The sequence below is a fragment of the Petaurus breviceps genome, unplaced genomic scaffold (genome assembly GCF_028583685.1).
Source record: "Petaurus breviceps papuanus isolate PSGF00001 unplaced genomic scaffold, PetGlider_PUasm1.0 176, whole genome shotgun sequence".
Lineage (NCBI taxonomy): Eukaryota > Metazoa > Chordata > Mammalia > Diprotodontia > Petauridae > Petaurus > Petaurus breviceps.
This window is the reverse complement of record NW_027185771.1, coordinates 8,205,023-8,232,070: the sequence shown is the minus strand read 5'-3', so window position 1 is coordinate 8,232,070 and position 27,048 is coordinate 8,205,023. Positions and strand designations below refer to the sequence as shown.

Genomic DNA, 27,048 nt, shown 5'->3' with positions numbered 1-27,048 from the left:
AGAAGGGAACCAGCCAAGATCAATCTGTGGCTCAAGGTGCTGTGCGGTCTGCGCACGTGAGGTCCGTGCTGCTGAAGCTTGGGTAGAAGGTGGGAGGAGCTTGGGCCAATCACTCCTTCCTGATATACCATGTGGAAACCAGCGGCCTAGGAAGGGAGCTGGCTTCTGCTGCTGCCTCTGCCACTAACGAGCACCAAGATGCTGCTCTTGGCTTCTGTGTCTAGAAAAGGGGAGCTGGGACTGAAATTCTAAATCAACAAGCAGTTATTAAGTTTCAACTACACGCCAGGAGCAATGTTAGGTTTGGGAGATAGGAAAGAAAAGGAACAGCTGCTGCCCTCAAGAAGCTTACATTCTATGAGACAGAAGAAATGGACCTCCAGAAACCGGTGTGTGTGTGCGCGTGAACACACGTGCACATGCATATACGTATACAGACAAGGTAGTTCTGGGAGGAGAGGCCCGGCAATGGGAAATGGCCAGAAGGCCAGTGTGGCAACAGCAGCACTCAGGGAGGGTGATGAGGGCCACCATTCAGCTGAGCAAGACAACTAGTGACCTCTGCAGTGATGCCTTACAGAACACTCAACAAGTTTTTGTAATGTTAAGCTATAGGACTGGCTCCCCTTCCTAATGCCACAGTTCTATTAGCTGTGACTCGGCCCCTCACTTTCTTAGGACTCAACACATACCAAAGCGCCCAAGCGGACAAGACAAGGTGGTGGGTGGCAAGGCAGGAGCCTCCCGCTGCCTGCTTCCTCCCCTACAAAATGAGAACAACAGGCCAAAGGCTTTCTCAGGTCCTTTCCAGTTTTAATGTTGGAATAAGCGCTCTCAGGACTCCTAAGATAGGCTCTACCCCTGAGGGATTCAGAATAATAACTAGCATTTATAGAGCTTTAAGGTTTGCAAAATGCTTTACAAATATCTCATTTTATCCTCAGGAGGGGTTTATTATTCTCATTTTACAGTTGAGGAAACTGAGGCAGACAGGCTAAGGGACTTGTCCAGGGTCACACACAGAGGAAACACTGCTACCCAGCTGCCAGGCCAAAAGCTCTGGTGTCTTTCCTTTCTTCTGCTCATCCTGTTTTTCTCATTAAACTGAATTTCTTTTGCACAGCACCTAGGGCAAAGTGTCTCCCAGTCAGCAGCATATATGAGTGTCTACTATTTACTTAGAAATATCTTGCTCGTCTGTCCTTAAGGCTATGAGAGGTGAGGGGGTTCCAGAGGGCCTGAATTTGCACCCCATCCTACTACGGTCAGCAGCCTCTGTCTGGTCGTCCTGGCCTGCAGCTGCCTTTGCCAGTACAGTGGCAATGAGCAAGCTGGGCAATTTCCCTACAAGATTATCTAAAAATAAACACGTTGGGGGGGGGGGGCGGTTTGCAGCCAGATTTGCCTCTACTAAGCAGCCAGAGTTCTTTCTACCTACTTTACTAATTAAAAACTCCTGAGTTGCATTTGTTTGCTGCTCAGCTCACACCTACCTGATAATAATGTATGTTTTGGTCTTTTCCAGAATGTGTAATTGGCACTAACGATTAAATGGGGCTTATCCCAAAGTAGCCCAACATCAAGCCCACTAAGGCAGCTGGTTACCTACAGGCCTGGGTCTTCCTGTTGGCCCTTTAGGGAATTTCTCAGCAATTACTGAGGGACCACCATTTTCTACCTATAGTCACTTTTTCTCAGGGTGAAGCTCTGAACAATGAAATCTGAGAGGCTGAAAAAAAAAGATCCCCTCCCCCAGCCCATCCTGGAACTGCTGAGAACTCACCCACTCCATCCATGACACCCCTAACAAAAAGGTCAGTGAAGTCTTCCCCTTAAGGCAGACATTTGAGTCCCGAATCCCGCGGTTCCATCAGGATGGCTCTCTAAAGAATTCTCTTCCCTTCCTCCCTTTCCAGGGCTGGTAGGTAAGAAAAACTAATGGAGTAATGAAATGGATACAAAAGGTTCCTTTCGATAGGGACCCTGGAGACCTCAGAGCCCCTTCCTTTTACCTATGGGGAATCTGGGGGGCATACCTCCTCACCGTTCTATCACTGGGGCTTCCCAGGAGAAATAGGGCTCCCTAATTCTTATGGCTCCTACAGGGCCCTGCACCCTCATGGATGAGGAGCTGCAGGCTGTAAGTCCATGACCATCAAGGATGGTCCCATCTGAATTGAATAGCTCTCTTGAACAGCTGCCTATGGCTTGGAGAAATTGGGCTGAGAAGACAAAAGATAATCTGTGTGACACCGTGAGGGCTCTCTGCCTGCTCTCCATAGGACTAAGGGGAACACACACCCTCTAATTGTTGGTGGCTTTTTCTAACCTTCACTACAAACCCAAAATTTCTCCAGGATCAGCCTGAAATTAGAACAGTCTTGTTCACCTAATGCTTTAATTCAGCCTGCCTCTCCCCCTTGAAGCCCTGGGACTGCTGCCTCATTACTCCTTTCCTCCTGACGTTCTCTCTCAGTGCATCTGACAGCCACAGGGCACCAGTGGGCCAGAAAACGGGGTAGGCAACAGGCCAACTTTCCATCACTTTGATCTAATCTGGGGGCTCCACACAAGTGAGGCATGTGATTTTCTGAAAAGTTATTATTCCAGATGCTGTATTAACACAAAATATGGCAGATCAAAAAGGAACCAGTTAAAACGTGTCCAGCCCCCATCCCTAAAGCTGAATCACAAGCCTTCCCACTATGGGATTTTTATGTGTGCCTGAAACAAGAGGCCATGTGACCTTTCTGCTTGGGGTCAGATTCTCACTCTCCCAGGGTATTCAGCCTTCATTCAAAAAAGGGCAAGAAACAGTCCCACATACACTGTATAGTCTGCCAGACAATTGTTCTGCCAGAGAATCTTGGAAAGAAAGAACAGTATACAACCCAGGCTTGTTTTCAGACCCTCCTTTAAAAAAAGCTCCCTCCCTTCCCCCACCAAAAAGGATTCCATGGTACGTATAATTAAGTACAATCGCTATATTAACCCAGAGCGCGCAGATGCCTTGAACTGAAATGCTCCTGGCTCAAGCTTGCCACTGGCCTAGTCTGACCCTGTTCTGAGACACCTCCAAGATAGCTCACACTGCTCCCCGGGCCAGACACCAGGAGCAGTTGCATGGGAGGACTCCAGGGCCAGCCAGCTTTAATTACAAACTTTGTGCGGTGGTTGGAAGTCAAATTCAGACTCATGCTTATTTCCCCTCCCCCTGATCCTTATTTACACAAGTTCTTTGGTTAACTGCCATGCAGTAGAGGGTTCAATGGGAAAACCCACCCCATCCTAAGCCCCTACAGAGAATCCTTCAGCAGCGCTGCCACAGGAGTAACTGGCATGACCTACTTCCTTTGACAGTGAAATCCTTCTTAAGGCTCAGACCCTATACCCAAGAGGCTTTCCTGGCCAACAGACAGACACTAACCTTCCAGCTTCTCTGCACCGATATGGCTTTGGAATTCTAGCTCCTCTGATTCGGATATGAGCATCTACTTAGTGCAACTCTTCACCACACATTGTCCTCTAGCACTGGCCATTAGAACTGAGCCTTCCCTCCCCTGACAACGTTAGCAGCTTGTCCAGGGCAGGGACTTTACACAGAGATGCTCCAGAGATCAGAGCCTGCCTCAGTCAAGAGTGCACAATGGGAGAGGCACGGGGTGAAATTCTATAGAAAGCTATGCTCTCGGGTTCAGGGCTTCGGAGGCTGAGTTTGGAGGGGAGCTTGGGCCAGCTCCTCTCTTGGAGCCTCAGAGGAAGCTGACTGGACTAACAGATACAAAGGCAAACGATGCTGAGAGAAGCTGCCTTCATTTCTGAAGGCAACAGGCAGCCAGGTTTGGAGGTGGAAGCCTGGCCTCCTTCCAAGCCTAGAAGGTGCTGGTGGAAAGAACAGAGACCTGGTTTCTAGCCCTACAGCCACCTATAACTCCTATGCAACTTCCGCTCCACTGGAAATGTTTGGGAAAAGCTATGTGGCTTTTCAAAAGGTCAGGGAAGAAGGCCGCTATGGCAATGCCATGAGGTGTGGAGAAATGTCCCGTTTCCTGGAGACTGTGGGTCAGGTGGCTTCATCTCCAGACTGCTGTTTACTCATTTGAGATGAAGGTACTTCCAGCCCATACCCTTATCAGTTATAGTACCATAACTCTTTATTTCCCACTCTCTGGAACCTAGGGCTAGACTAGACATCTCCAAGTTCTTCCTCCTACTCTAACGCTTCAAAATTGTTTACAGTTAGTAGGGGACAGATATTGTAGATAAAGGTCTTCTTTTTTGGAAAACTTCAAAGCTTTCCCCAAAAGTCAAAACTGGGATGTAGGACCATGGGGTTACAAGTTTAAAGCTGGAAGGAACCTTAGAGATTTAACGAAACAGTTCCATCTCTCGGTGATGGAAGACTTTCATTTGCACAATTCTCACCAAACATCTCTAGGGGTCAGGGTCATGGGTATGAGTCTAGAAATTCATTCCCAAGGATGGAGAAAGCTGACACTGAGCCCCCTAATGGTGCAGACAAAACAGATGATTTGGTTCATTAGTAACAAATTTCTACTGTGTTTGGATCTCAAAGAGAACAGGCTTGAAAAGAAAGCCTTCCCATCTTCAAGAAGCAACAATGCAGCCAGTGGAAATCTCTTAATTCTTTTTATGGTCCATGTAAATACAAACTTGGGGGTGTTGGTGGCACTAACCCAGAAAGAGAGGGCAGAAGCAAGAAATGAGAAGAGCAATATCAAGAAAAGCTATTTAACTTCACTCACCCACGAAACAAAATGTCATGGGAACTAAGCACCCCTTCCACTTCCCCCGCAGTTCAAGGCGGCCAAATTATTGGAGAAGTATGTTCAACTTGGCACGTGTTTTCCTACAACAATGGTTATTAGTCAATGGTCAGGTTCAGCAAACCCAGGGGCCATGATTTCTCCTCCTATGATAAAAGTTGTCCTTTGTCCTAAAATTAAACCAGGATTGAACAACACACATACACAAAAAAACACAACCTACCAAATCCTGCCTCCCCTGCATGGGAAAAGAATTTCTCATGGTGTCCACTCTCACCCACATGCTTAGAGGACAAAAGAGCTCCTAGACAAAAGCTCTCCCTCCAACCTCTTGCCCCCTAAGTCAGCTGTCCTGGATATCAATGGCAGAAAGGCTGGCAAAAGGCCCAGTTGGGTCACTGTCTCTGGACTGCAAGAGGAAAGCATCCATGTAGCTACTTTTACTGCAAAGAATCAAGGGTAAACTCTAGGAAAATGTCAGTTAGGACCTACAGTTTATGAACCAGAGGCTATATAATGTTCACAGAAAAAAGTTCAAGAAAAGGACCACAGACAGTCATCCTCCACTAGCTTAAAATGGAGATAAAAAGGGTGCCATAACATTTGACGATAGTCTTCAGTCATTACAAAGGAAATCAGAATGCCCAGTGCTGTATAATGAAGAATACCTTCACAGAATTGAGTGAGAAGAAACTTTAAGAGATCATTTCATTTTGAAGCAGAGGAAATTAGAGTTTAAAGAGCATCTGACAGGTTCTGGCTGAGGTCATAGATCCTTCTGTCCCCTACAAGCTACAAAGACAATTATGAAGACCATCCCTTAGAATAAAATCTAGCCAAACAACTGAGGTTCTCTAGAATCTTCTATCTCCCCTGTTCTAGGCAAACTAGTCACAAAAGAAGAATTAAACAAAACAAAACAAATAAATTTTATTTATGAAATAAAAAGCCTCTTGGGTGAGCGAATAGTAGCTTTTGGTTGTTCTTTTTAAACTACATAATACAGACTTTCACCAACAGGTTAGTTGGTTCTTAAAAAAAAAAAAAACCAGAGCCAGGCTGAACAGCTGGCCCATTTCTCATCTGGAAGGACCCTGGTGGTAGTTTTGCTTGGTCACAGAGAGAGGAGTGAGTGTCTGTTCCTAGGCCATGGTTCCAGACTATCTGGTACAATGGAAAAGGTGCCCACTTAAGACACGGACATTGAAGGACCTGTTGGGTGTCCCACTATGCAACCACTAAGAGACAATTAAGAGGCACATTCAAATTATGCTTGGGTAAAGATGCCATAAAGAAGAAGGATGACCTGACATCAGGGTCCCCCAGGAAAACTCTTTGGTTCAGCCTGGACTCCTGGGATTCACAGACTTGTCTGTGCATGGGGAAAAAGAGGTGAGCTCTCTGAAGCCAAGGTGAAGGCAAGGGTTTTAAGGCTCTTGTCAGTTTGGACTTAAAGGTCGGGGGCCAAGGGGAACAGGAAGGTTCAGGCCCAGAGATGGCAATGGCGTAGGTCAAATCCTTCTACGTGCAAGGTGTAGTTAACAAATCACATCTGATCAAAATACAACAAACACATGTATTTTTCATTCTGCCTCAGGTCAATTTTGGATTCTCTGGTTGGTTATCAACACAATGATCAAATTAGACTAACAAGAGGAATTCAGCTTGCAAAGGGGGAGTGAGTCAACAAGCAACACATGGAGTATACAAAATGCAAAGAATGGAGAAAGGGGGGCAGAACTTTCAAAAACCGGGGCAAAGAGAGAGTATTTCAGAAATCTTTGAAGGAGGAATTCTACAGAAACAGCAATTTTGCTAAAAGGTCAGGCAAAAATTAAGACAGGGGAAGAAAGGAGCATGGTAGTCCTTTCTACAGAAACATATGCTCTCAAATTAAATAAAATTCTTTTCCATTGAAGTTTTCACCTGCTGTTGATCTGATCACAACAAATAACAAGGGGTCAATGCCAACCGACCATTATAAAACTCTTCAAGCCAACATTTCCTGAAGTACAGATAGTCAGATCAGACCAATGGACTCTTCTTCAATGTAGACAAGTGCATTCCGGGTGATAACTACTAATGATGTCATCAGACAGAGGCAGGAAGTGTGGTGCATTTCACGCCAGCTGACAAAATGAGTCCAAATCTTATTTCAGAAATATACTAGATGCATGACCCTGGGGTCATGGTTGACCTGGTTGACCAACCCTGGGGTTGGCCGTCCTTGATCTCAGAGCTCTCTCCATCTACGATAGCAGTCACATCAGAGCGTGACCATGATTGGCTCTCCACTCCCTGACAGCACTCATACCTCCAAGTCCACAACCAGCCCCTACTTACCTAGACATTTCCAGATTTCTCTCCCAAGACATAAGAGTGAAGAGCACAAATACCCACTGTTACTGTCACTAGCTGTGACTACCCAAAAGTCTCTTCGCTTCTCTCAATCTCATCTGTAAAATAAGGGGTTGGACTCAGACGGCATCTATGGTCCTTTTGTTTTGTTTTTTGGGAGGCAATCAGGGTCACACGGCTAATAAATGTCTGAGGCTAGATTGGAACTCGGGTCCTCCTGACTCCAGAGCCAGTGCTCTGTACCACTTTGCTGCCCCCATAGTCCCTTTCTTAGGATTCTACCTCACATGTTTGTACAAAAGTGCTTTATAAACCTGAAAGCATAAATAATTTAAAGTCTAAGTTAAAGTTATCTCTGTGATTTTTTAGAAAATCACTCATCTATAAAACAAAAGACTTGGACTGGGTCACAAAGTCATTTGCCACAATGTCCTTCCTTCTCCTTAATCCCTATTTGAATCATACTTGTCCAGCAAGACTCAGTTTCTCCATGAAGCCCTCTGTGACCAACCTAGTCATCTTGCTCTCTCCCAAGTGACCACCGGGCTTTTCCCCTTGTACACACTGTTGGCACTTTGCACGGGAAGCCAGTGTGGCTGTCTCTTCATCTGTGTGTGGTTGGCCTCTCCGACAGGGACTTCAGGACTGGAATGTCTACCTCCAATCAACCAACAAATAGCCATAGGCCAAGTGCCTCAGCAGCTGGCATTCGAAGCCTCCTACACTCTCATCTCACTCCACCACCCTTCGTGCACTGGGTTCCCACCTACCACAAGAATCCTGGGGAGAAGCTGAAAGGGTTTTTGTAGAGTGCTGTCTGGAAGCCTGCCCCTGCCCCTTGCCACCACCACCACCTTTTATCACACTTATCTGTGTACAGGAGTTAGCTCCCCCCACAAAACAAGACAGGGCTTCACATAGTCAGTCTTTATAAAATGTTTCTGAATCTGAATCCTAGCCATGTTCATGCCACCGTCTATACTTAACTGTTTCAAGAGGAAGGGCAATGCTATAGAAATCTATTCATGAAAGCGGGGTTGTGAATACTCTGTCCTGCGGGATGGCTCTCAGGGAGGGACTGGGGGGGAGGAGTACATGATACTTCTATGATGTAAGGAACAGAAAAGATCAACAAATAAAAAGCAGGGTTGTACTTACCCTTTCCAATTTGAATGAAGCCAAGGAGAATGATCAAGGCCAAAGCCAGCAGTTTTGCAGCAGCAAATGCATCCTGGACCCGTGTGGCAGCCTTCACGCTGTAACAATTCACCGCTGTAAGTAACACTGGGGAGGGGGAGGATAGAAACAAAGAAAGGTTAGTTTCCACTGCAACAATAACAAAGTCTCTCATATAAAGAATACACCCCACCCCCCACTGTGGGGCTGGCACCCAGTGGGCACTGGGCATGGCACACCTCAGAGCAGCAGTGCCCACAATACTGGCCCTGTGACCCCTCCACAAGAGCTGGGTTTTGCTCTTGCCTCACTCCCTGTCTCCATCCCTGTAGCCACCAGCCAGATGTGGCCCTCCTGACTTCTGGGGCTACCACCTACTGCCTGCTGCAAGCCAGGAGCCAGGTCCTAGTTACAGGAATGCCTGCCCCTCGGTTAAGTGCACCTGAAGCCTCTGGTGGGAGGCTTGTTTTTCAGGAACACTCAGACCTTGGTGCTTTGTGATTGGGCAGTGGGTCAAGACTCTGGGCAGCCGTTGAGAGCCCCCCGGCTTTGAAAAACCCAGATGTGGATGCTTCCCTCTGGTAACTGTGATTTGGTATGGATGTAATGGTTGGACAGTCGGCCTGTCTGCTTGAAATGTTTCTGTCTGCATACTCTGAAGTTCTGGGTGTTGACTTTTTTCCCTGAACTAGGTAAATGATATATGTTTGATTGATTAAAGCAAGATTGTTAGCGCATTTTGAGTTGCTTTCCTTTAGAAAAGCAGATCTAAGAACCTGTGTTGGCAGCCACCCTGGGGGTGCTGGGGTGCTTGCTGCTACAGTCCTCCTGCCCGGAGCACTGCTATCTATCACAGGCCCAAAGTGTGGCCAAGGCTAGTAGGAACCAAGACCAGGGGGCTAAATAAATAAAGCTTGGCACACGTACTGGGGCTGGAGGAAGAAAGGGAAGACCACAGTGAGCACAGTTGCTTGGCATGGGTGGGCTCATGGTAATGACAACAGAGAGAAGGCTGAGCTGCTCAACCTCCAAGTTTTATTAAGATTAATCATCTTTGGACAGAAAAGGTCACAACCCAGATGGCTACTGGGGAGCTGAAATCCAAGATAAATAGGGAGATAGTAAGAGAACACAGCATGCTGCCCAGGACCTAATGAACCCTAAAGGTACTGAAAGAACCAGCTAGATGGGATTGCTAAGGCATTGTCAGTGACCTCAAGAAGATCAGAGAGAGTGGGACAGGTCCTACAGGATTGGGAAAGGGGAAACATCCCAAATGTTAGAAAGGGGAAGAGATAAGCATCTGCCAACTCCATTGGTCAATGAACTTGGCTCCTCTCTCCAGCCAAATTCTAGAATTATTAAAAACAAGGGTTAGGCAACATCTAGTGAAGGACAGAATGATCAAGAACCAACATGGCTACATCAAGAAACTGTTATGGCAAAACACCCTCACTCTCCTTTTTTGGAAGTTATTCAATTACATACATGCATATAGCAAATGCTTATCAAATCTGAAGCTGGGAGGGGGGTGGAGAGGGAGAGAGAGGGAGAGAGAAGGAATGTTATGAGAGCCTTACTTCAAAAATACTTTGCCCCTTATAACAAAAAGTCAAATTCAGTGTGAAATTTATTATGAATAAATGTAAAAAAATTTGAATACTTCACTTCAAAAAGTCAAGATAAGGGAGGCATGGGCAGAAAGTTTGAGAAAGATCTGGGAGTTTTAGTGGACTGTAAACTTAATAAGTCTATGAGTATGATACAGCGGGCAAAAAAAGCTTTGTTTCCCTTTTTCTTTTGTTCTTTAAAAAATATATATTCTCTGGTATGATTCTGTGGTAGGGGGTGGGGAAAAGAGATAAAGGTAGAAATTTGGGTGACAAAGAAACCAATTTTAAAAATTATACTTAAATTGACTTCCCCTCAAGTCTTCATCTGATTGATTTCTCTCCTCTCTCTTACTGGCTATGCTTTTTTACTTAAAAGTAAACTCAAGCTTCCAAGCCCATCATTCTACTCAAACTGTCCTCTCCCAAGTTTCTATCTCTTAACTTCCAAACATGACAACATTTTCTCATTTCTTCTCCTCATTGGCCCCTCTTCATCTTTTCCTAATGACAGCCTTCTTCTTTTCTAAGACACTCCTCCCTCTAACTCCACAGCACTAAGTCTTGACTGCTGGGTCACCAATCTCTAACCAAACGTGCACCAGAACCTCCAGATACTGGAGAAGTCTGCCATTTCCTTCCGCAGCTCTTTTTACAGATGAGGAAACTAAGGCAAATAGGGTTAAATGACTTGCCTGGGTTCACATAGCCAGCAAATGAAATCAGATTTGAACTTAGTTTTTCCTGACTCCAGACCCAGTCCTCTATCTACTTCAAGTTGCTATAATCCCCTTTAATGCATAGGTCTTGTCAAATTATTCCCCCACTCAAAAACCTTCCATGGCTCCCTACTGTCTCTAATATAAGAAAGAAACCCTTACTGTCTTGCCCATAGTCTTCCTGACTATGGAGCCTCTCACCTCTCCACTCTAGCCCTACCCAGTTACAAATTTAAGCTTCCCAAGGCACAGACAGGTCTGACCATATTTCCCCTTTCAAAAGCTTTCAACGGTTTCCTTATTGCCTCTAGGATAAAATCCAACTTCCTCTGCCAGCACCAACCTACATTTCCAGCTTTACTTCACATCACTCTCCTTCACCCACTCTACATTCCAGCCATACTGGGCTCCTAGCTGTTGGAAGAACTAAACATTCCATCTTCCGCCCCCAGGAGTCTGTAGAGAGCCCCCACTGACCCACTTATGCCTCCCCACATGCCTAAAACACATTCTTCCTCTTTACCTCAAAAATTCTATTTTCTCAGCCTCAGTTCAGGTGCCCCCAATTCTGAGATGGCTCCATGACATCCCACCGACATCACTGCCCAGAAGTGAGTGCTCTGTCCTTTTCATAAGTCTTTATGGATCCCAAATAGAATGCATCCTTCTGTGGTCAAAGATTATTTTATTTCCTTCTCTATATCCCCCAGTATACAGAAGTGTCATGTCACACAAAGAGTGAACACAGCTCATGGTTATTTTGAAATAAACATTCATTAAAAATAGCTTAAGATCATTCAGTAGTGATTGAATAGTAAGTATTGGAGTCTGTTATACAATTTTCCTAATACAAGACTCTTTTTCCTCCAAAAGCTCTTTTGGGAAGTCAGGACCCAAACCTAGGTTTTCCCTTCCAAATCCAATGCTCTTCCCAACATATCACACCACAACACGCCACACCAGCCTCCCTTCAAACTAGAAAGTATTCCGATTATACAAACAATATAGACTGCTACATCACATTCCTTTCACAGTATGGATCTGTGGCTGGTCGAGTACAGCCCACATTCCTAGTTCAGAACCTGATGTATGTACACAACATACTAGCTCTAGCCACCTCCCATGAGAGGTGAAGGAAAAAAAAACCTAGTTAAACTGTTTAAAAGTGTAAAAGAGATGCACAAGGACCCCAGATCCACGTCCTCTGCCCCGGCAGGAAGTACAGGTTTTCTGTCAGGCCATCCCACTCCTAGGTCCTTCCCATCCCTCCCTGCACTCCTGGGCTCCCTCTGCTCATTCAGTGTCTGTCGGGCTGCACCCGAAGTCCGGAGTCAAGCTCTCCCTACCTTCAAGGAAATAAAGCTTTCACTTCTGGGTGAAGTGACAAGCTCTGGCTCATTTCTGCTCAGCTATGCTATTAACCAGCAAAGAAAAGGGAGAGGGAAAAAGAAAGGCTGGAGAGGAAGAAAATCTCCCTTAGGCTTCCACCTCAAAACACTCTGAGGCTTCTCTTAGAAAGACACTCCGCTGCGCTTTCTGCCTGCCAAGGGTAGGACTGGACCATCGGGCTGGTGTCATTTCTTCTCATCAGGAAGGGGGATGAGGACATCATCAGCGACATTTCCGAACACAAAGATTCTGGGGAAATGAAGTGAGACTCTTTCCAGACAGAGGATGTGTGTTGGGGTGGGCTCCCCTAGAGACTGTCTCAAATTTCCCTAAGTGTTCTACTCAGGAAAGGCACTCAGTGACTCACATGGCAAGACAGAGGGAATATTGCATCATTCATTCATACTGCCTCCTACAGTATGTCTGGACCCCCAGAAACTACAGGTCCCAGAATTCAGTGCAACAGCACAGCAGATCCAGTAAGTGCTGCTCTCTCAAGATTTTCCCCCAGCCCACACTTCCAGATAAAAATGTGGCTACAAATTCTGCCAGCTGGAGCACAAGATAAAACCAGGGTCATGGTGTTCAGAGAGCCAGCTCCCCCAGGGTCACATGGAGATAACTGAACAGACTACACCATGCTGCCTTCCTACCCCCCACATAGGAAATTTTATAACTTTTTTTTAAATTAAAAAAAACTCCTTATCCACATCCTGTTGCACGAAGATAGATAGAAAGTTCCTCAGTTTTATCTGTCAAGGACTGCCTTGTCACTTTAGCCAGAAGTAAAAACTATCAAACCCAGGCAGGAGCTGAGCCCAAAAGGATATTTTGCTCAATCATCCTTAAAGCAAACAATCAGACATGATAACAAGGATCTGTCTACCTGATTTCAGGAGTTATCCTAGAAAGGCCCCTGCTAGGGTGGACGTCCAACCTCCTCCTCGGTGGAAAAAACAGAAACAGGTGAGACCCCTGGTTCTGCCTTCCAAGGAAGAGGTTGCCCTGACCTCAAGGTAACTGGCAATCATGGTGGCCCAGAAACATGGGAGGGGGTCCCTCCTCTCAGATATCCAGTGTGTCCCTCCCCCCTCCCCTCCCTCCCTATCTGTCCCAGGGCCTCCTCAGTCCAATGCTTTCTTGTCCCTGCCACACAGAATCTTGACATCTCAGAGGGGACACTACATGTATGTGCTTCTATTTCACTTGGGATCCCTGGTAAAAAGTGCTTCTCACTGTTCTATGCCACTGTTTATTTTCCAGCTAATGCAATGCTGTCTTGTTGGAATGAATGAATAAATGATAAAAACCACTTAAGTGTTCCCTGTGTGCCAAGCTCTATGTAAAAAGAAAATCTGGACAGGCCTTACCCTCAAGGAGCTTACATTCTAAAAGGGGAAAACAACACTTAAGGGAGCAGTGTCCAGTCTGAAAAGTCAGGGGGATAGAGAGTGGAGTTACTGAGATGACCAAGGGATGAACATGGCTGGGGGGGGGGAGGGCGAGAAGAATATGCACACATATTTTTTCGAGCAGACAAGATGACAAGATGGAAAGGATGAAGCACCAGGCAGGCCAGGGCTACCCATGTGAGCTCATGCTGACTCACCATGAGTCTGGGACAATCAGGCAGACCACCAGCTGCCATGAGCTCCCCATACTGAGGTGGGGGGGCGTTCAGACTAAGGCCCCAAAGTTCAGTGGCTTGTCCAAGTCAAGGTCAGTGAAGGACTTGCTTCTCCTCCTCAGCACAGAAAGAGCACAGCCCTGCCCAAGGGTGCTATTTCAGGAAGGGAGGGGCTCTCCCCAAAGGAAGGGCTTCCCAGTAACTGCAGCTGGGTCACAAGACATAACTCTCTCATGGCACCTGGTCAGACAGGGCTTCTTCTGTCATCTCACTTCACCAGGCTCCTGGCTCTGCCTCCTCAGCCAGTGGGCACTGTGCTATGCTTTCTACAGTCTTCACTAGCACAAATGCAAATAAGTCAATGTGGCAGGAGGGGAGGAAAGGAAAGGAGGATTCTTCAATCCACAGGAAGCCCCACTGAGAATTAAGTTGGAAGGGCCTTCAGTGTCCCCTCCCCAAATGGGCAGTTCATGAAGCAAACAAAAAACTAATGGAGAAGACTCAATCACGGGCTCTGCTTCTCAAGCTGGATGTGGCCAAAGAAAGCCAGGCAGGCACCTGTAACGATGCTTCCACCAGGCCCAAAGCAGCACTGCTCTGCCAATCACCCCGGAGCGGGGAGCGCCAAGCCAGCTGGCTTCCTTTCACATTTCCAATCCCGGAGCCTCGCTCACTCTGTACGAACTGGAATGGCCACAGGGTTTGGCTGATACAAGATAATGAAGCTGAATGACTGATTTTACAAACTGCCCCCTTTTGAAGCTCTCTTAAGAGCAGCTGCCCAAATGGCTGCCAAGTCAGTTCACTGGGTCCCAAGGAATCTGATACATTCAAAGATGCATATGCTGGGTGTCCCAAATTTTGTTCTATTAGTCGGGAGCATGAGATCCAAGCTCTGAGCCTGGCTTTGCTGATAAACAGCTGACTGACCCTGATGAAGTCACTTGTCCTCTAAGGGCCTCAGTTTCCTTCTCTGTAAAGGAAGAAATTGGCCAAGATTATTTTTTAAAAGCTGCATCCTAGCTCTAAATCTTATGACCTCAATGTGAGGACCCTCATGTGCCATTCTAGGCACCATATCTGACCGAGTGAGACCTAAACCACTATGGTTTCCTCCTGTTCCACTGTTAATTCTCCAGGACTCTCTGGTCTACACTTTGGAGCCTGGAATCCTTGCCCTGTTGTATGTGAAGTTCAAGAATGAATGGACCCCTCCCCCCTTCTCTCCATCTCTTCTCTTGCTAGAGAAAAAAAAACTCAGCACTAGAAATGGGGAGGGGGAGAACCATACCCACTTTTAAAGATGGAGATAATTAGAGACCAGGCTTCCTGCCCACAGGGGCCGTCAATCTGGGGAATAATAAAGGGAGTTGTTTCACTGCCCTGATCTAAGCTCCATACCACAAGGCAAGAGGCAAAAATGATCCCATTAAACGATTCATCAGCAGATCAGAGCCCCGACAGCGCTCTTGGCTCTAGACTCTTTGAAGGACAGCAAGATTTCAGTCAATGAAACTTTTTCCTTCCCATGATGTGGGGAATTATTAAAGGTGTATGTAGTTAAAAAAAAAAACACTAAAAAGTTGAAGTAAGCTGGTGAAGAAGGGAGAAATGAAGGCCTGAGCAAAGGACTATCTGGCTATTTTTAGGGTACATCAAACACAGACCTGCGTTTGCAGGGCTCTCTAATTTTTTAAAACACAGAGCACCTTTTTCAAAACAGGAAACCATACAGAGACTATAAGGAGACCAGACTTGGTCAAGCAGCCATCAAGAGGCTCTCTGTCTTGGGAGGACTGTTGTCTTTTCCAGCTTGGTTTTTGGTGGGGCAGGCTGTGGGGTGAGCCTAGGCAGGAGACCTGGCGTCTGTTTCACTTCCTACCATTTCCATAACTGTGAAACCTGGGGCAAGTCACTTGTCTTCAGTGTCTATCCCTGTGCCAGGTGAATGCAGAGCACAATGGGCATTCGTGGGGAGGGAGCCTGGTAGATGCTTAGAAGGTCTGGGCTGAGCAAGATAAGGTAAAATGCTCACCAACCCTAAGAGGTTTTGTTATCCCCACTTTACAGATGAGGAAAGGGAGGCTCAGGTGAGCTGTTCAAGGTCACAGTAAGAGCCAGGATTCGAATCCATCTCTCCAGCAATCTTTCTACTACACCACTACAATTTCCACTCCTCAGGAATTACTCAAATGATTCAGAGATTTAATTGTATTTCCCACTTGTTCCCATTCATCTCCATGTGGGTTGACTTCCTGATCCTGAGGAAGAAATAACAGCTTGCAACTGAGAATGCAGTTTAAAGAAAGGGAGTTTAGCCCAAAAGAGAAAAAGCACCCCAGTTCCTGGAAAGGCTCCCTAAGGAAGAATGAAAGGCTTCTTAACGTTTCAGTCATTTCTTTTCACTAAAAGGTGTCATCAGAGACCCAGACTTGGAGCACTAAGAATTTGCAGATGTGACCTTCAGTAAGGACTTAATTTCTTCCCCTGTGAAATGGGGCTAATTTCCTCCCCACCTACTTCACAAGGATGTGAAGGGACAAGATGAGAGGTTTACTGTGTATGTCTGTGGTAAACTAAAAGAAAAACAATTGCCCCAGCTTGACATCTGAAAGTCTTGGCCAGTTTGGCAGTGGCCCACCTTTGCAGCTTTTCCCATGCCCTCCACCCTACCAAACTGGCCCAAGCGCTCCCCTTCTCACTGCTGCCTCTTGGGATCCCTAATGTCCATCAAGGTTCGGTTTACATCTCACTTAACTCTCTTTGAGGTTCATTCCTGGGACCCATCTTTTCTGAATCCCCTGGCTCTCAGCACCCCCTCCCACAGACTAGCCTGCATTGACCTTTGTGACTCTAGGTTGTTTCTACCCAGTAGAACATAAGCTCTATGACAGCAGGGCCTGCTTTCATTTGGTCTTCATAAATGCTTTTGGATTGCCAGAGTCTGTTCCTCTGTCCCTATGGGGGGGAGGGGGAAGGAGACTTGGTGATGTTTTAGATACAGTGTGTCCCAAAGGTCTGAGTGTGGCTGCTGTATGACTGGCCCACTGGCCTCATAAGCTTAACAAGCTGGGAACTACACTAAGACTTCTGGGACATCCTGTACTTTGTGAATTCCTGGTCATCATTATTTAAGCTTAAACCTAAAATAATACTCACATCCCTTTGAACCCAGAAGGGAGGCAAATGCTGGGATGTCATTGAGCCATCTTCTATTTCAAAATCTTCATTACTCTAACCACAGCACTTTGGACTACATTAGAACATACATCTATCAAGTAGTTACCCCTAAAGGCGGTACCTAAAATGTATCTCCCACGTTTCCCTTTTACCAGAGAGGCTTAGGAAACCATGAACTTTTCACAGGAAAAGGCTGGCACATCTGCTATTTCAAAACAATTCAGAGTATTTAGGCTATCTGAGAAGTGAAAAAGGGTCTTGTCAGTCCAAATCCCTAATTTTACACATGAGGTAATTGAGGCTCAGAGAGGAAAAATGATTTATCCAACGTCAACATCCAGGCTGCTGCAAACGGGTTCTTAAGTGGGTGAAGAGACAAGCAGAGTGAATAGCAGAAGTCAGCTCAGACCATGCAAATGTCCGAGGAACACACACACACACACACACACACACACACACACACACAGCCCCCATCAAAGTCTCTAATTCTAGGTTCTAAAGAATTGCCCAACCCTGGCTCCATCTGCCAGTCACATGCTCCCAACTTATATCAAACCTACAAGTGCAGGCATGCTACAATTAGAGATGGGATCCTGCGGCTAGGTCTAGAAAGGTCAGCACCTGAAACCTCGCATGGCAATCTCCTTCTCTGCTCCTCCTTTCTGCAGCTCAGATGATTTCTCCCAAGTATTTTCAAAGGGTTGTGATGATGGGGTGTTGCTCAGACTTGGACTGTCTTTTCTGTCTTCACTTAATTAATTTTTATTTCTCCAAAGTCCAATTCAAATGTCACCTTTCCAAAAAGGATACAACTCCCCGCAGTCACCTCCCACTATGCCTTATCCCTTTATAAGTCTAGACTAGAAGCTAGGCTGAGTGCCACCTCTTCCAATATCACAATCTCCTCCCTTCCTTCCCACCAGCCTTGCAGAGCTTTGCACATGGTGGGAACTGAATAAAGGGGACAGTTTTTGTTCTTTATGTGACTTTTCCTCATCTTAGATGTCTGTGGCCCAACTAGCTTAACTCTGAACAATGATTTATTTAACAAAAGTTGACTACAAGTCTATTGTGATTACCGACTGGCCAGGATCTAACACAGAAGCCTGGCTGTGACTTCCGCTCCCATTTAGCAGTGGTCTGGGGTGGGGCAGATTCCTGGTGTCACTGCTGGTACCATGATCATGTTCCAATAACTTGGCTGGCCACCAGCTGACTGACCACACAGGCTGCAGTCCAATGCACTGCCTCCCCCTGCTTCACGGTGGTGATACTCACCACTGGCCAACACACAGGTTAATACCTGGGTCACAGCTTCTGTAGACAGTCTGTTTAGGCTTTTGCATCTGTGCTACTGCCACGTGATGCAGATGGAGAGTATCAGAGGAAACAGCAGAGGACCTGGCTTCCAATACTGGCCCTTCCACTTACTCCAAAAGGGCAAGTCACTCAATCTTTCTCAATATTTGTAAAATTGTGGTCGGGGGCAGGGAGGAGCATAAGCATTTATGTGGCACTTGCTACATGCCAGGCACTGTACAAGCATTCTCATTTGATCTCCTAAATGACCTTGAGGGTGAGGGGGGGTGCTATTATTATCTATATTATTTATATCTATTTTATATATATAATCTATATATATTATATCTATTTTATCTATATATTATTTATATCTATATATTAATATATAAATAATATATTATTATTATTTTACACTTAAGGAACCTGAGGCAGACAGAGGTTAAGTGACTTGCCCAAGGTCACCTGTGTGAGCCCAAATTTGAACTCAGGTCTTCCTGACTCCAGGCCCACTCAGCCACTGTCAGGCAGCTGTCCTAGTTTGGACTAGGTGACCCTAAGGTTCCTTCCAGCTATAAAACTGACCCTCCGACCTACAGAAAAGCCTTCATAGGCCTGAGTTCACATCAGGTGCAAGGAGTACCTGCCAACAACAGAATCCCAAAGGAGCCTCCTAGAAGCTTGGGTGGTGCTGCCCCACAAGAACAAAAGCTGACAAGGTACTTGGTGGGTTATCTCACCAGTAACTGATGTCGAATCCTATGAAAGGTCAGCCTAACTCAGAATGGAAGCTGAATGCTAGGCTAGGAAGCTATCCTGAGAATGTGTAGGCTCACCTCCTAGCCCACAGCCCAGACTGCACAGATGTTTGCCCATTTTAAAGAAGCAGGCAATTCTCAGGGTTCAAATAAGCTGGAACAAAGACCTCATTCCCAGAATACTGCAGACAGAGGAGCCCTAAGGGCAACTCTCAGGACCCTAAGAGTTTGGAGGGACCTAGCAAGGCCTTCATTTTTACAAATGAAGAAAAAGGTCCAGAGGTTACACTTTATGGTGTTATATAGCTGAGCCTGGATTCAAACCCAGGTCCTCAGATTCTATGCCCAGTGAGCTTTCAAGGATCCCCTCATTCACTAACAAATAAAGAGGGACCACTATAGAATCCAAAAGGCATGCACTTGGCTTCTAGCTGGGGGCAGAAGTTGTTTCAAGGGGACTTTCCCTTAAAATAGGTGTTTTTTCCCCTATACCATCACAAAACCTAGTTGTCAGGTGAAAAGGGGCATGAGAAAAAGTCATAGGATTCAGAGGTGGAGGAGTAGTTATTGACGGGTTAGAGGTCAACTCTAATCCAAACTTCACCACTGAAGAAACAGAATCCCCAGGAAGTTAAGTGACTTGAGTCAAGGAGAGGTTAAGGGGTAAGCAGGTGGGATTTGAACCTATGTCCTCTGACAACAATCTTCTTCTCACTATGTAAGGGAATCAGGAGAGAATCTGACAACATAAAACAGATTCCCCCAAAATGTAGATAGATTCATGGTTAGCAGACTCACGTCAGGCCACTATCACAAGAAAGCAGGGGTACTGGAGAGACTAATGCAATAAAATAATCTCTACTCACAAGAAGCATACCATTCTAATGGGGGACACGACTAACCTTTGAGGCTGAAGTAATTTAAGACATTGCCTCCCTTACTGTAACAGATCTGAACCAGAAGGGCCCTTCTTTTGAGCAAAGGATCACAGAACTGGAAGGAACCTTTAAGATCATATAACTCCCCTCACCTTATAGATGAGGAAACTGAGGCCCAGAATGAAGAAATAACAAGGCTGAGCCCACATTCTGCAGTCAGTAACTGAGCCATGAAAGGCTCCAAATCTAACGCTCTTTCTACTACAATCCCATCCCACAGATGGTTGCCTCAAGACAGTCCCTTCCCAAACTCCCCAAGAGCTATATTTTTTCATGTTTGCTGGTAGTGAGGAAAAGGGCATAAGGACATCCATCCCTCTCCTGTGTGCTCACTCTTAGTCCACTTTCCATTTCCTAACTGAACTAGACTTGCCACAGTTTTGAATTTGGCTTGACTAGTTAATTTAAAAGGCTGGGCACTGGAGTTTAGGTAATGGGAAATAGGGCGGAAAAGAGAGGGCAGCTCGTAGAGAAGAGACCTGAGAACGAGGGCCAGGAGCTGTAAAACTAGAGGATCCTAGTTACTAACTAACCTTAGTTAGGTCTGCCCCTTGGGACTGGGGCTGACAAGTAACAGGCCTTCAAATATGTCAAGGGAGCCAGGGTCATTCCTAAGTCTTGTCTTCTCTGGGTCCTAGATCCTTCAAACAATTCTTGACCATTGATCATGGGCCCCTTCACCATCTTGGACATTCTAGATTTTCAATGTCCTTCTGAAATGTGCTGTCCAGAAGGGACCTGGGCGAGGTATCACTGAACCTTTCTGTTCTGTAAAATGAGGGGGCTACTGCAGATGACCTCTAAAGTTTTTCCCACTCTGAATCTCTGATCGCATGATCTGTAACATTACTATGAGGAAAGATACTGGATTAAGATACAAGAGAATGAGTTCTCAATTTTATCTCTATAAAATGGGAATAAAAATCTCTACCCACCTCCCTTGGAGGTACAAGGTCAAAAGACTTAGACATTTAAGATGCTATAGCATTTATTCATTATAATATTGGTATCTGAAAGAAATAACTATTCCACAGATGGAATATCTACCTATCTTCTAAGCAAGAGGTAAAACTGCCAACCAAAGGTAAAAGTCAGGAATGGGAATGGCATGGGGAAACACCTGAGGGAGAAAATCAGTTCTGCTCAGTGTAAGTTTCAGTTTAGAAAAACTACAGTAAGTGTCACAGGGAGAACCACCATCATGTAAATTTACACCAACATGTAAATTTCTGACAGAGTGCCACTGGTGGGGCTGTTGTACTTTTAACAAGTTCTGAATTGAGTAGTGACTCATATCAAAATCAAAACCAGGCAAGGACAGCCCCAGGCAATTGGGAAACATCAATGTTTAATAGTAACAGGCTCATAAATACCATATTTTGTAACTGCTGTGGAGGAAATGTATTTGGTACATTGGGTTCAGGAGCCCAAAAAGAGCTTTATTGGTACTTAAAGAACTTGTTAGAGCTGAAGATATCTCTGTTTAAAAAAAAAAATCCAACAACTGCTACACATAAGACCACATTTTAAAAAGCATCTTGGTCACAGGGCTAAGTGAAAAATGTTGATGTTGGGGCAGCCAGGCAGTACAGCGAGTAAGAGCACCAGCTCCAGTGTTCGAAATGACCTAGGGATCAAATCTGGGCTCAGACACTTAGCACCCACCCAGAAACACCTGGCCGTGTAACCTTGAGCAAGTTAATTAACCCCAATTGCTTAGGGGCAGCCAGGTGGCTCAGTGACTAAGAGCACCGGCCCCAGAGTGGATGTCCTGGGGATCAAATCCAGGCTCAGATACTTAGCACCACACCCAGAAATAACTGGTGTAACCTTGAGCAAGTTACTTAACCCCAATTGCTTAAAAAAAAAATAGTTCTATCCAAAAGTAAAATGTTGCCTTTTCCCCAGTCATGTTCTCACTAACAGGAAGCCCAGTTGTCCCTCTCCAGTATTTCTTTAAAGGAAAGGAGTATGGTGTGGTGGATGGAGCACTGGACTTGGAAATCCAAAGACTCGGCACTATATTTGAATCCCAGGAGGAAATCAAAAGACTCAGTACTACATCTGAGTCCCAGGACCACCACTTTTAACTATGTGTCCCTGGAAAAGTCACCTCCTCTCCTTGGGCCTCAGTTTATCACATAGTGCTAAGAAATGATCATTCTAATACTGGAACTAAATAAGATGTTTTCAGAAATGTGTTTAAAGAGTGCAATTTGCTAACTATATCAACTCAGATCCTACTTTCTAAAGAAGGCCTTTCCTACCCATCTCCCTCCCTCAATCTCCTGCTAGAGACTTCTCTGAAAACTTCCATTTACACTATATGTCTTGTAAGAAGATTTGTGTGTTGTCTCCCCTGGATAGGGATTGTGTTTTTGCCTTTATTATTATCGCTAGCACTTAGCACAGTATCTAGCACATACTAAGCCCTTAATAGATACTTCTTGGCCAGTTAGTTTGACTGACTCAATAGCATGTGCACTGGGTTACAGGATTTAGGGCCAGAAGAGACCTTAGGAAACATGCTGTTACTAGAAGAATGAGAGGCAGAAATCACTAAACTTACATGGCTTCATCAAGTACAATGTGTAGTCATGACTGACTAATCTCCTTTCTGACCATATTATACCAGTAGCAGAACAAAGGAATGTTCTAGACACAGCTTAGCTAGATGTCAGTAAAGTCTTTTTCCACATAGGACAGACCAGAGGTATCAGACATGCGGCCCACAGGTCACATTTGGCCCACAATCTTCTCAAGTATGGCCAAATCAGATTCAAATGTAACTGGGGAATATTTAAGAAAAGACACAAAAATATAATTTAAAAATTACTACAAAAATATAAATAATATTAATATAAAATTAAATCAATATGCATCCCACAGGTATCTTTATACATAGATTTGTGGCTTCCCATTTCTATTTGAATTTGATACCACTAGACTAGACAGTAGGGTAGTTAAAATGGATTTGGATCTAGATGGATGCCTAGAAACAAAGAGTAGCTTGAATCAACAAGGAGCTGACCGTATAACATTTCCATCAATGACTTTAAATGACAGTAAAGGTAGCATTTACAGATAGCAAGAATATTGGAGGGTTAACTAAGTTAATTAACTACAGAAAATCAACTTGGGTTGAAAATGGGTCTAACATACTGAGGACACAAAAACAAAAAAAAAAGACAATTCCTGACCTCAAAGAACCTCCCTCTCCAGAAGTTTCACTAGACACTAGAGTGTCCAAGATGGTAAAAAGGCCAATGGCCATGTTCAAGGGTTGTCTGTAGAACCTGGAGCCTGGAGAAGATGAGACTTAGGAATAATGTAGCTTGATGTTTGAGAAGGTCTGTCATGCAGCTGACCTGTTCTACTTGGCCCCAAAGGGCAGAACTACAAGAAAGGAGGTGGCAACAACCAGAAAGCAACTGTCCCCAAACAGCAAAAGGTGTTTTGGAAGTGCTTGGCTCCCAGGAAGAGGCAGTTACCTAGAAACAAAGGAAGCCATATGCTGCCCATACATATAGCTTAGAGCCTAACTTGCCCTATCTCAATAGCACTGTGGGGAGCTGTCACATGTACTGTGTGTACCTGTACAGCTTCCATAGTCCTTGGCACCTGAAAGGACTCTTCAGAAGCATGGGAAGAAAGCTGGAGGCCAATGGTACAGATCACAGAGATCAAAAGGGAGACAAGTGGCTCTCTTATGCATGCAGTACATGTGAGGTTGTGTCAAAATCAAACTGTGGTCAAGGAATTCTACGAGGAACTCAATTAAAGAAACACACGTAGGTTTACATGTACTGGACTGGCTTTAGGAGTGACTCTGGATTCAAAGTTAAATCTCTTCCCTCCTTTGTGGCTAAGTGGGCCAGAGTTTTAAGCTACCATTAAGATACCCTTGTAGTCAGTGTCCTCACAACCACAGTCAACAAGAGGCCCAATATGATGGTGACAGATCTGGTACATGGGATGTTAACAACATGTGACTGAACTGGGGCTGGACTTCTCACAGCAACACTTCTCCCATAACTATTACCTAGAAGGATGGGGTCCATTCTCATTACTCGCCTTGGGTCATGTGCTTATGTGAAATGTCCCCAGTCAATTCAAACTCAAATCCTATTATTTTTGCTTGACTTACCTGGAAGCAAGGAATGAAGTTCACGTGCTGACTGATGGAAGCTGATTTTGGTTCTAATTATTCCCACTCTGCCACACTCACACATTATTCATACCCCACCACAGGGTTCTCATAATGTCCCAAACCACCAGAGGCAAAAGTCTGTAAGTTAATGCCTCAAAGTGACCAGGTCCAATTGTGTTTCCTTCACTAATCCTTTAGGTTGGAATGTTTCCACAGGAAACTGCCAAGGACCTTAGGGAATCACCTCTCACATGAATCACCTTGTTATCTAGAAGCTCATGTTCCCTGGGCTTCAGCTACCCTTGGTGGATAAGAGAGCCTCTGGTCCTCCACATCAGGCACCATCTGAAGAGCTCAGGTTCACAAAAGATGAAGGGCCCACCCGCCCAGAAGCCGGCTGTGTGCTAAGAATTTAGGAATACAGAATTCATTCTCTCTACCCTAAACCCAATGCAACTGAGATGAGGATTATGTGAGCACTGCTCCCAGTGTTTGCTTTTAAAAACAAAAGAGCATTTTTTAAAATACCAGAGCTTTGTAAATATTAAAGCTAATCAAAAAAACAAATATTCTCTTCCACAGAAGGAAAAAGTCTTCTCTCCTCTTTGAAAGGTGATGCTACTTAGTGATCACGGTAGGTACCTCCAAATCTCTTAGGCAACAAATATTCATTCCTATGTGCTTTCCCCTTAAACCAATCTTCAAAGACCAAAGCAAAAATCCTAACTTTGAAATTTTCTACCCTCTTACCCTCCAGATTTAATATCCTCTGGGGCCCTGGATGCATGCTAAAAATGAACGGTGAGCTAATAAATCAGGAAATAGAACTGTTTTCAAAGTTGAGACACTGGATACAGAGATGCTGAAAGCTCCCCAGCCTTGGATTCAAGGGTGAGGGCTCAGATTTGAGCCTGGGGAAGACACTTCACTACTTTGGGACTAGTTACTCCAAAGGGTTGGACTCGATCATTTTTAAGGTTCCTTCCACCTCTAAACTTCCTTGGAAACGTTCTAAACAGGGAACACCTAAAGGGAAGGAGCAGGTACAGCCACCACCAAACACAGATTCCAAGGCCTGGCTCTGATGGTTCAGGCACTCTCTCTTTCCCTTTGGTTAGCCCTACTTTAGAGGGCAGATCTGAACCCCTGAAAATTAGCTTGGTCCTCTTCACCCTAAACATAATGGAAAGAAGAGAGGGACTACGTGAGTACAGATGGTACCTAATTTTAAGTACAAGCTTCACACACTAAACCTGGCCAGAAATCAGTATAGATCAAGCCTGGTAAGCCTCAGTATCTCTTGGCTAAAGGGACAAGCTCCAGTCAGGTGATGCCTTGAGGCCCAGGTGCAGCCTTAGGGCTAATCACCTTGATGTGGGATCTCCAACAGGACAGGCAGCCTCTTACACCACCTGGCAGTCTAACATACCTCTGCTAATTACAATAGGATTACATCAGGTTCATCACTTCACAGCTTTTCCCTCCAATGGGCTGGCCTTTCACACCACCAAGAGGTACCTCTTCAGAGAAAGGAAAGAGAACTCCAGACTGTTCCCTCCAATCAAACCCAGAGAGCATTAGGTGTCCATTTATATTCCAAAAAGCATACCTCTGGAGGAATATCCCACCCGCAGGCAAGTTCAATTCCACGTTTTTAGCAAATCGTGCCCTAGGTTAAAAGTTCCATGATAGGGGTGGCCAGGTAGCACAGTGAGTAAGAGTACAGGCCCCAGTGTTGGGATGACCTGGGGATCTAATCTAGACTCAGATACTTAGCACCACACCCAGAAATAACTGGCCATGTAACCTTGAGCAAGTTACTTAACCCCAATTGCTTTAAAAAATAAAAAATTTTTTAAAAAAAAGTGCCATGATACTGTCAGCCCCTTAAAAGGAGCCTATAGGGGGAAAAAAACTGTCTCAAATAGTTGTGGACAGCACATGACATCTGGAGTGGCACTGTGGGGTGGACTGGCTAGAGGGCTGACCTCAGGGGCAGGGAATCCTCAAGTCCCGTCTCTGAAACATCCTAACCATGAGACCCTGGGCAAAGGCTCATGCTCTCAGGCCTGATTCTTTACCAGTAAAAGGGTGGAACTGGACAAGGTGAGCATGAAATGCCTACTCATGATGCACTCTGAAGGCTTAATGAGAAAAAGAAGATGGGAAAGGATCGGATCAAGGAGATACTCCATCCAATTCAACAGACACTGCAGGAAAAGTTACCCTCAGAGCCTCAGCCCACTAATCTAAAGATTCCCTTTCTGCCAGTTATTTTTTGGGTCTACATTTATTCTCACTGATGGGTGTCCTGATAAGAAGTCTGCCTCTTACAGAATTAGAGTCAATTGGACAGCAGCATTCATAAAACTTTGGTTAATCTACACAGTTCTTGTCAGGCATCCCCTCACCAGCCTTCATCCAACACCCCCATCCCACAGAACAATTCTCCTGACATTCTGATCCCTAATTGGTACTGCCAGGGCTTTGGGAGAAAGGGTTTTTAATTTAAAAAAGAGGGGACAATTCAGGAGTTAGAATTAGCAGGATGGATGGTCTGAAATCCCGTAACGGGGCCTTTATCTCGGCCTCGCTATAAGGTTTTCAAAGTGCTTTAGAAACATTATTTTATCTGATCAACACAAAGCCAAGCCAATGTAATTTTTCAAGAGAGCAGTAAAAGAAAGCTGTCCGTTGTGGGACATGCCCAGAATGCCAGAAGGAGGTGCAAAAATCTAACAGAAACAAGCCTGTTAAGGCCACAAAATAACTTTCAAAGAGATGCCAATCTGGCACATAAACAGAAGGCAAAGGCTCTGTGAGGTGGGAATGCAGGACATTTGTGAAACCATCAAATGCCATTGAAAGCTTTGGGTTAGGATTAGGCTCAGGAATGGCAGGGATTCTGTTTTCCTTTCTCAAATTTAATTCATGTGGAGATCCTAGGTCCTTTCAGCCCTCACATGTGATGTGAAGCGAATCAACAATGCCCCAGGGGCTTCAGCTCAACTGTTAAGTTGCAACACTTTAAAAAAGAAAGAGGGAGGGAGGGAGGGA

At 45.2% G+C, this 27,048-nt stretch overlaps 1 protein-coding gene across 1 annotated transcript in view; it reads right to left on the bottom strand.

Annotated features, from left to right (window-relative positions):
• The window catches only part of SLC7A5 (solute carrier family 7 member 5), a 59,389-nt gene that overhangs the window by 24,670 nt on the left and 7,671 nt on the right, over nucleotides 1–27,048 (bottom strand). The window contains exon 2 of the mRNA XM_069085591.1: nucleotides 8,304–8,429. Coding sequence (XP_068941692.1) covers nucleotides 8,304–8,429 — 126 coding nt within the window. The remainder of the gene's footprint in view (nucleotides 1–8,303; nucleotides 8,430–27,048) is intronic.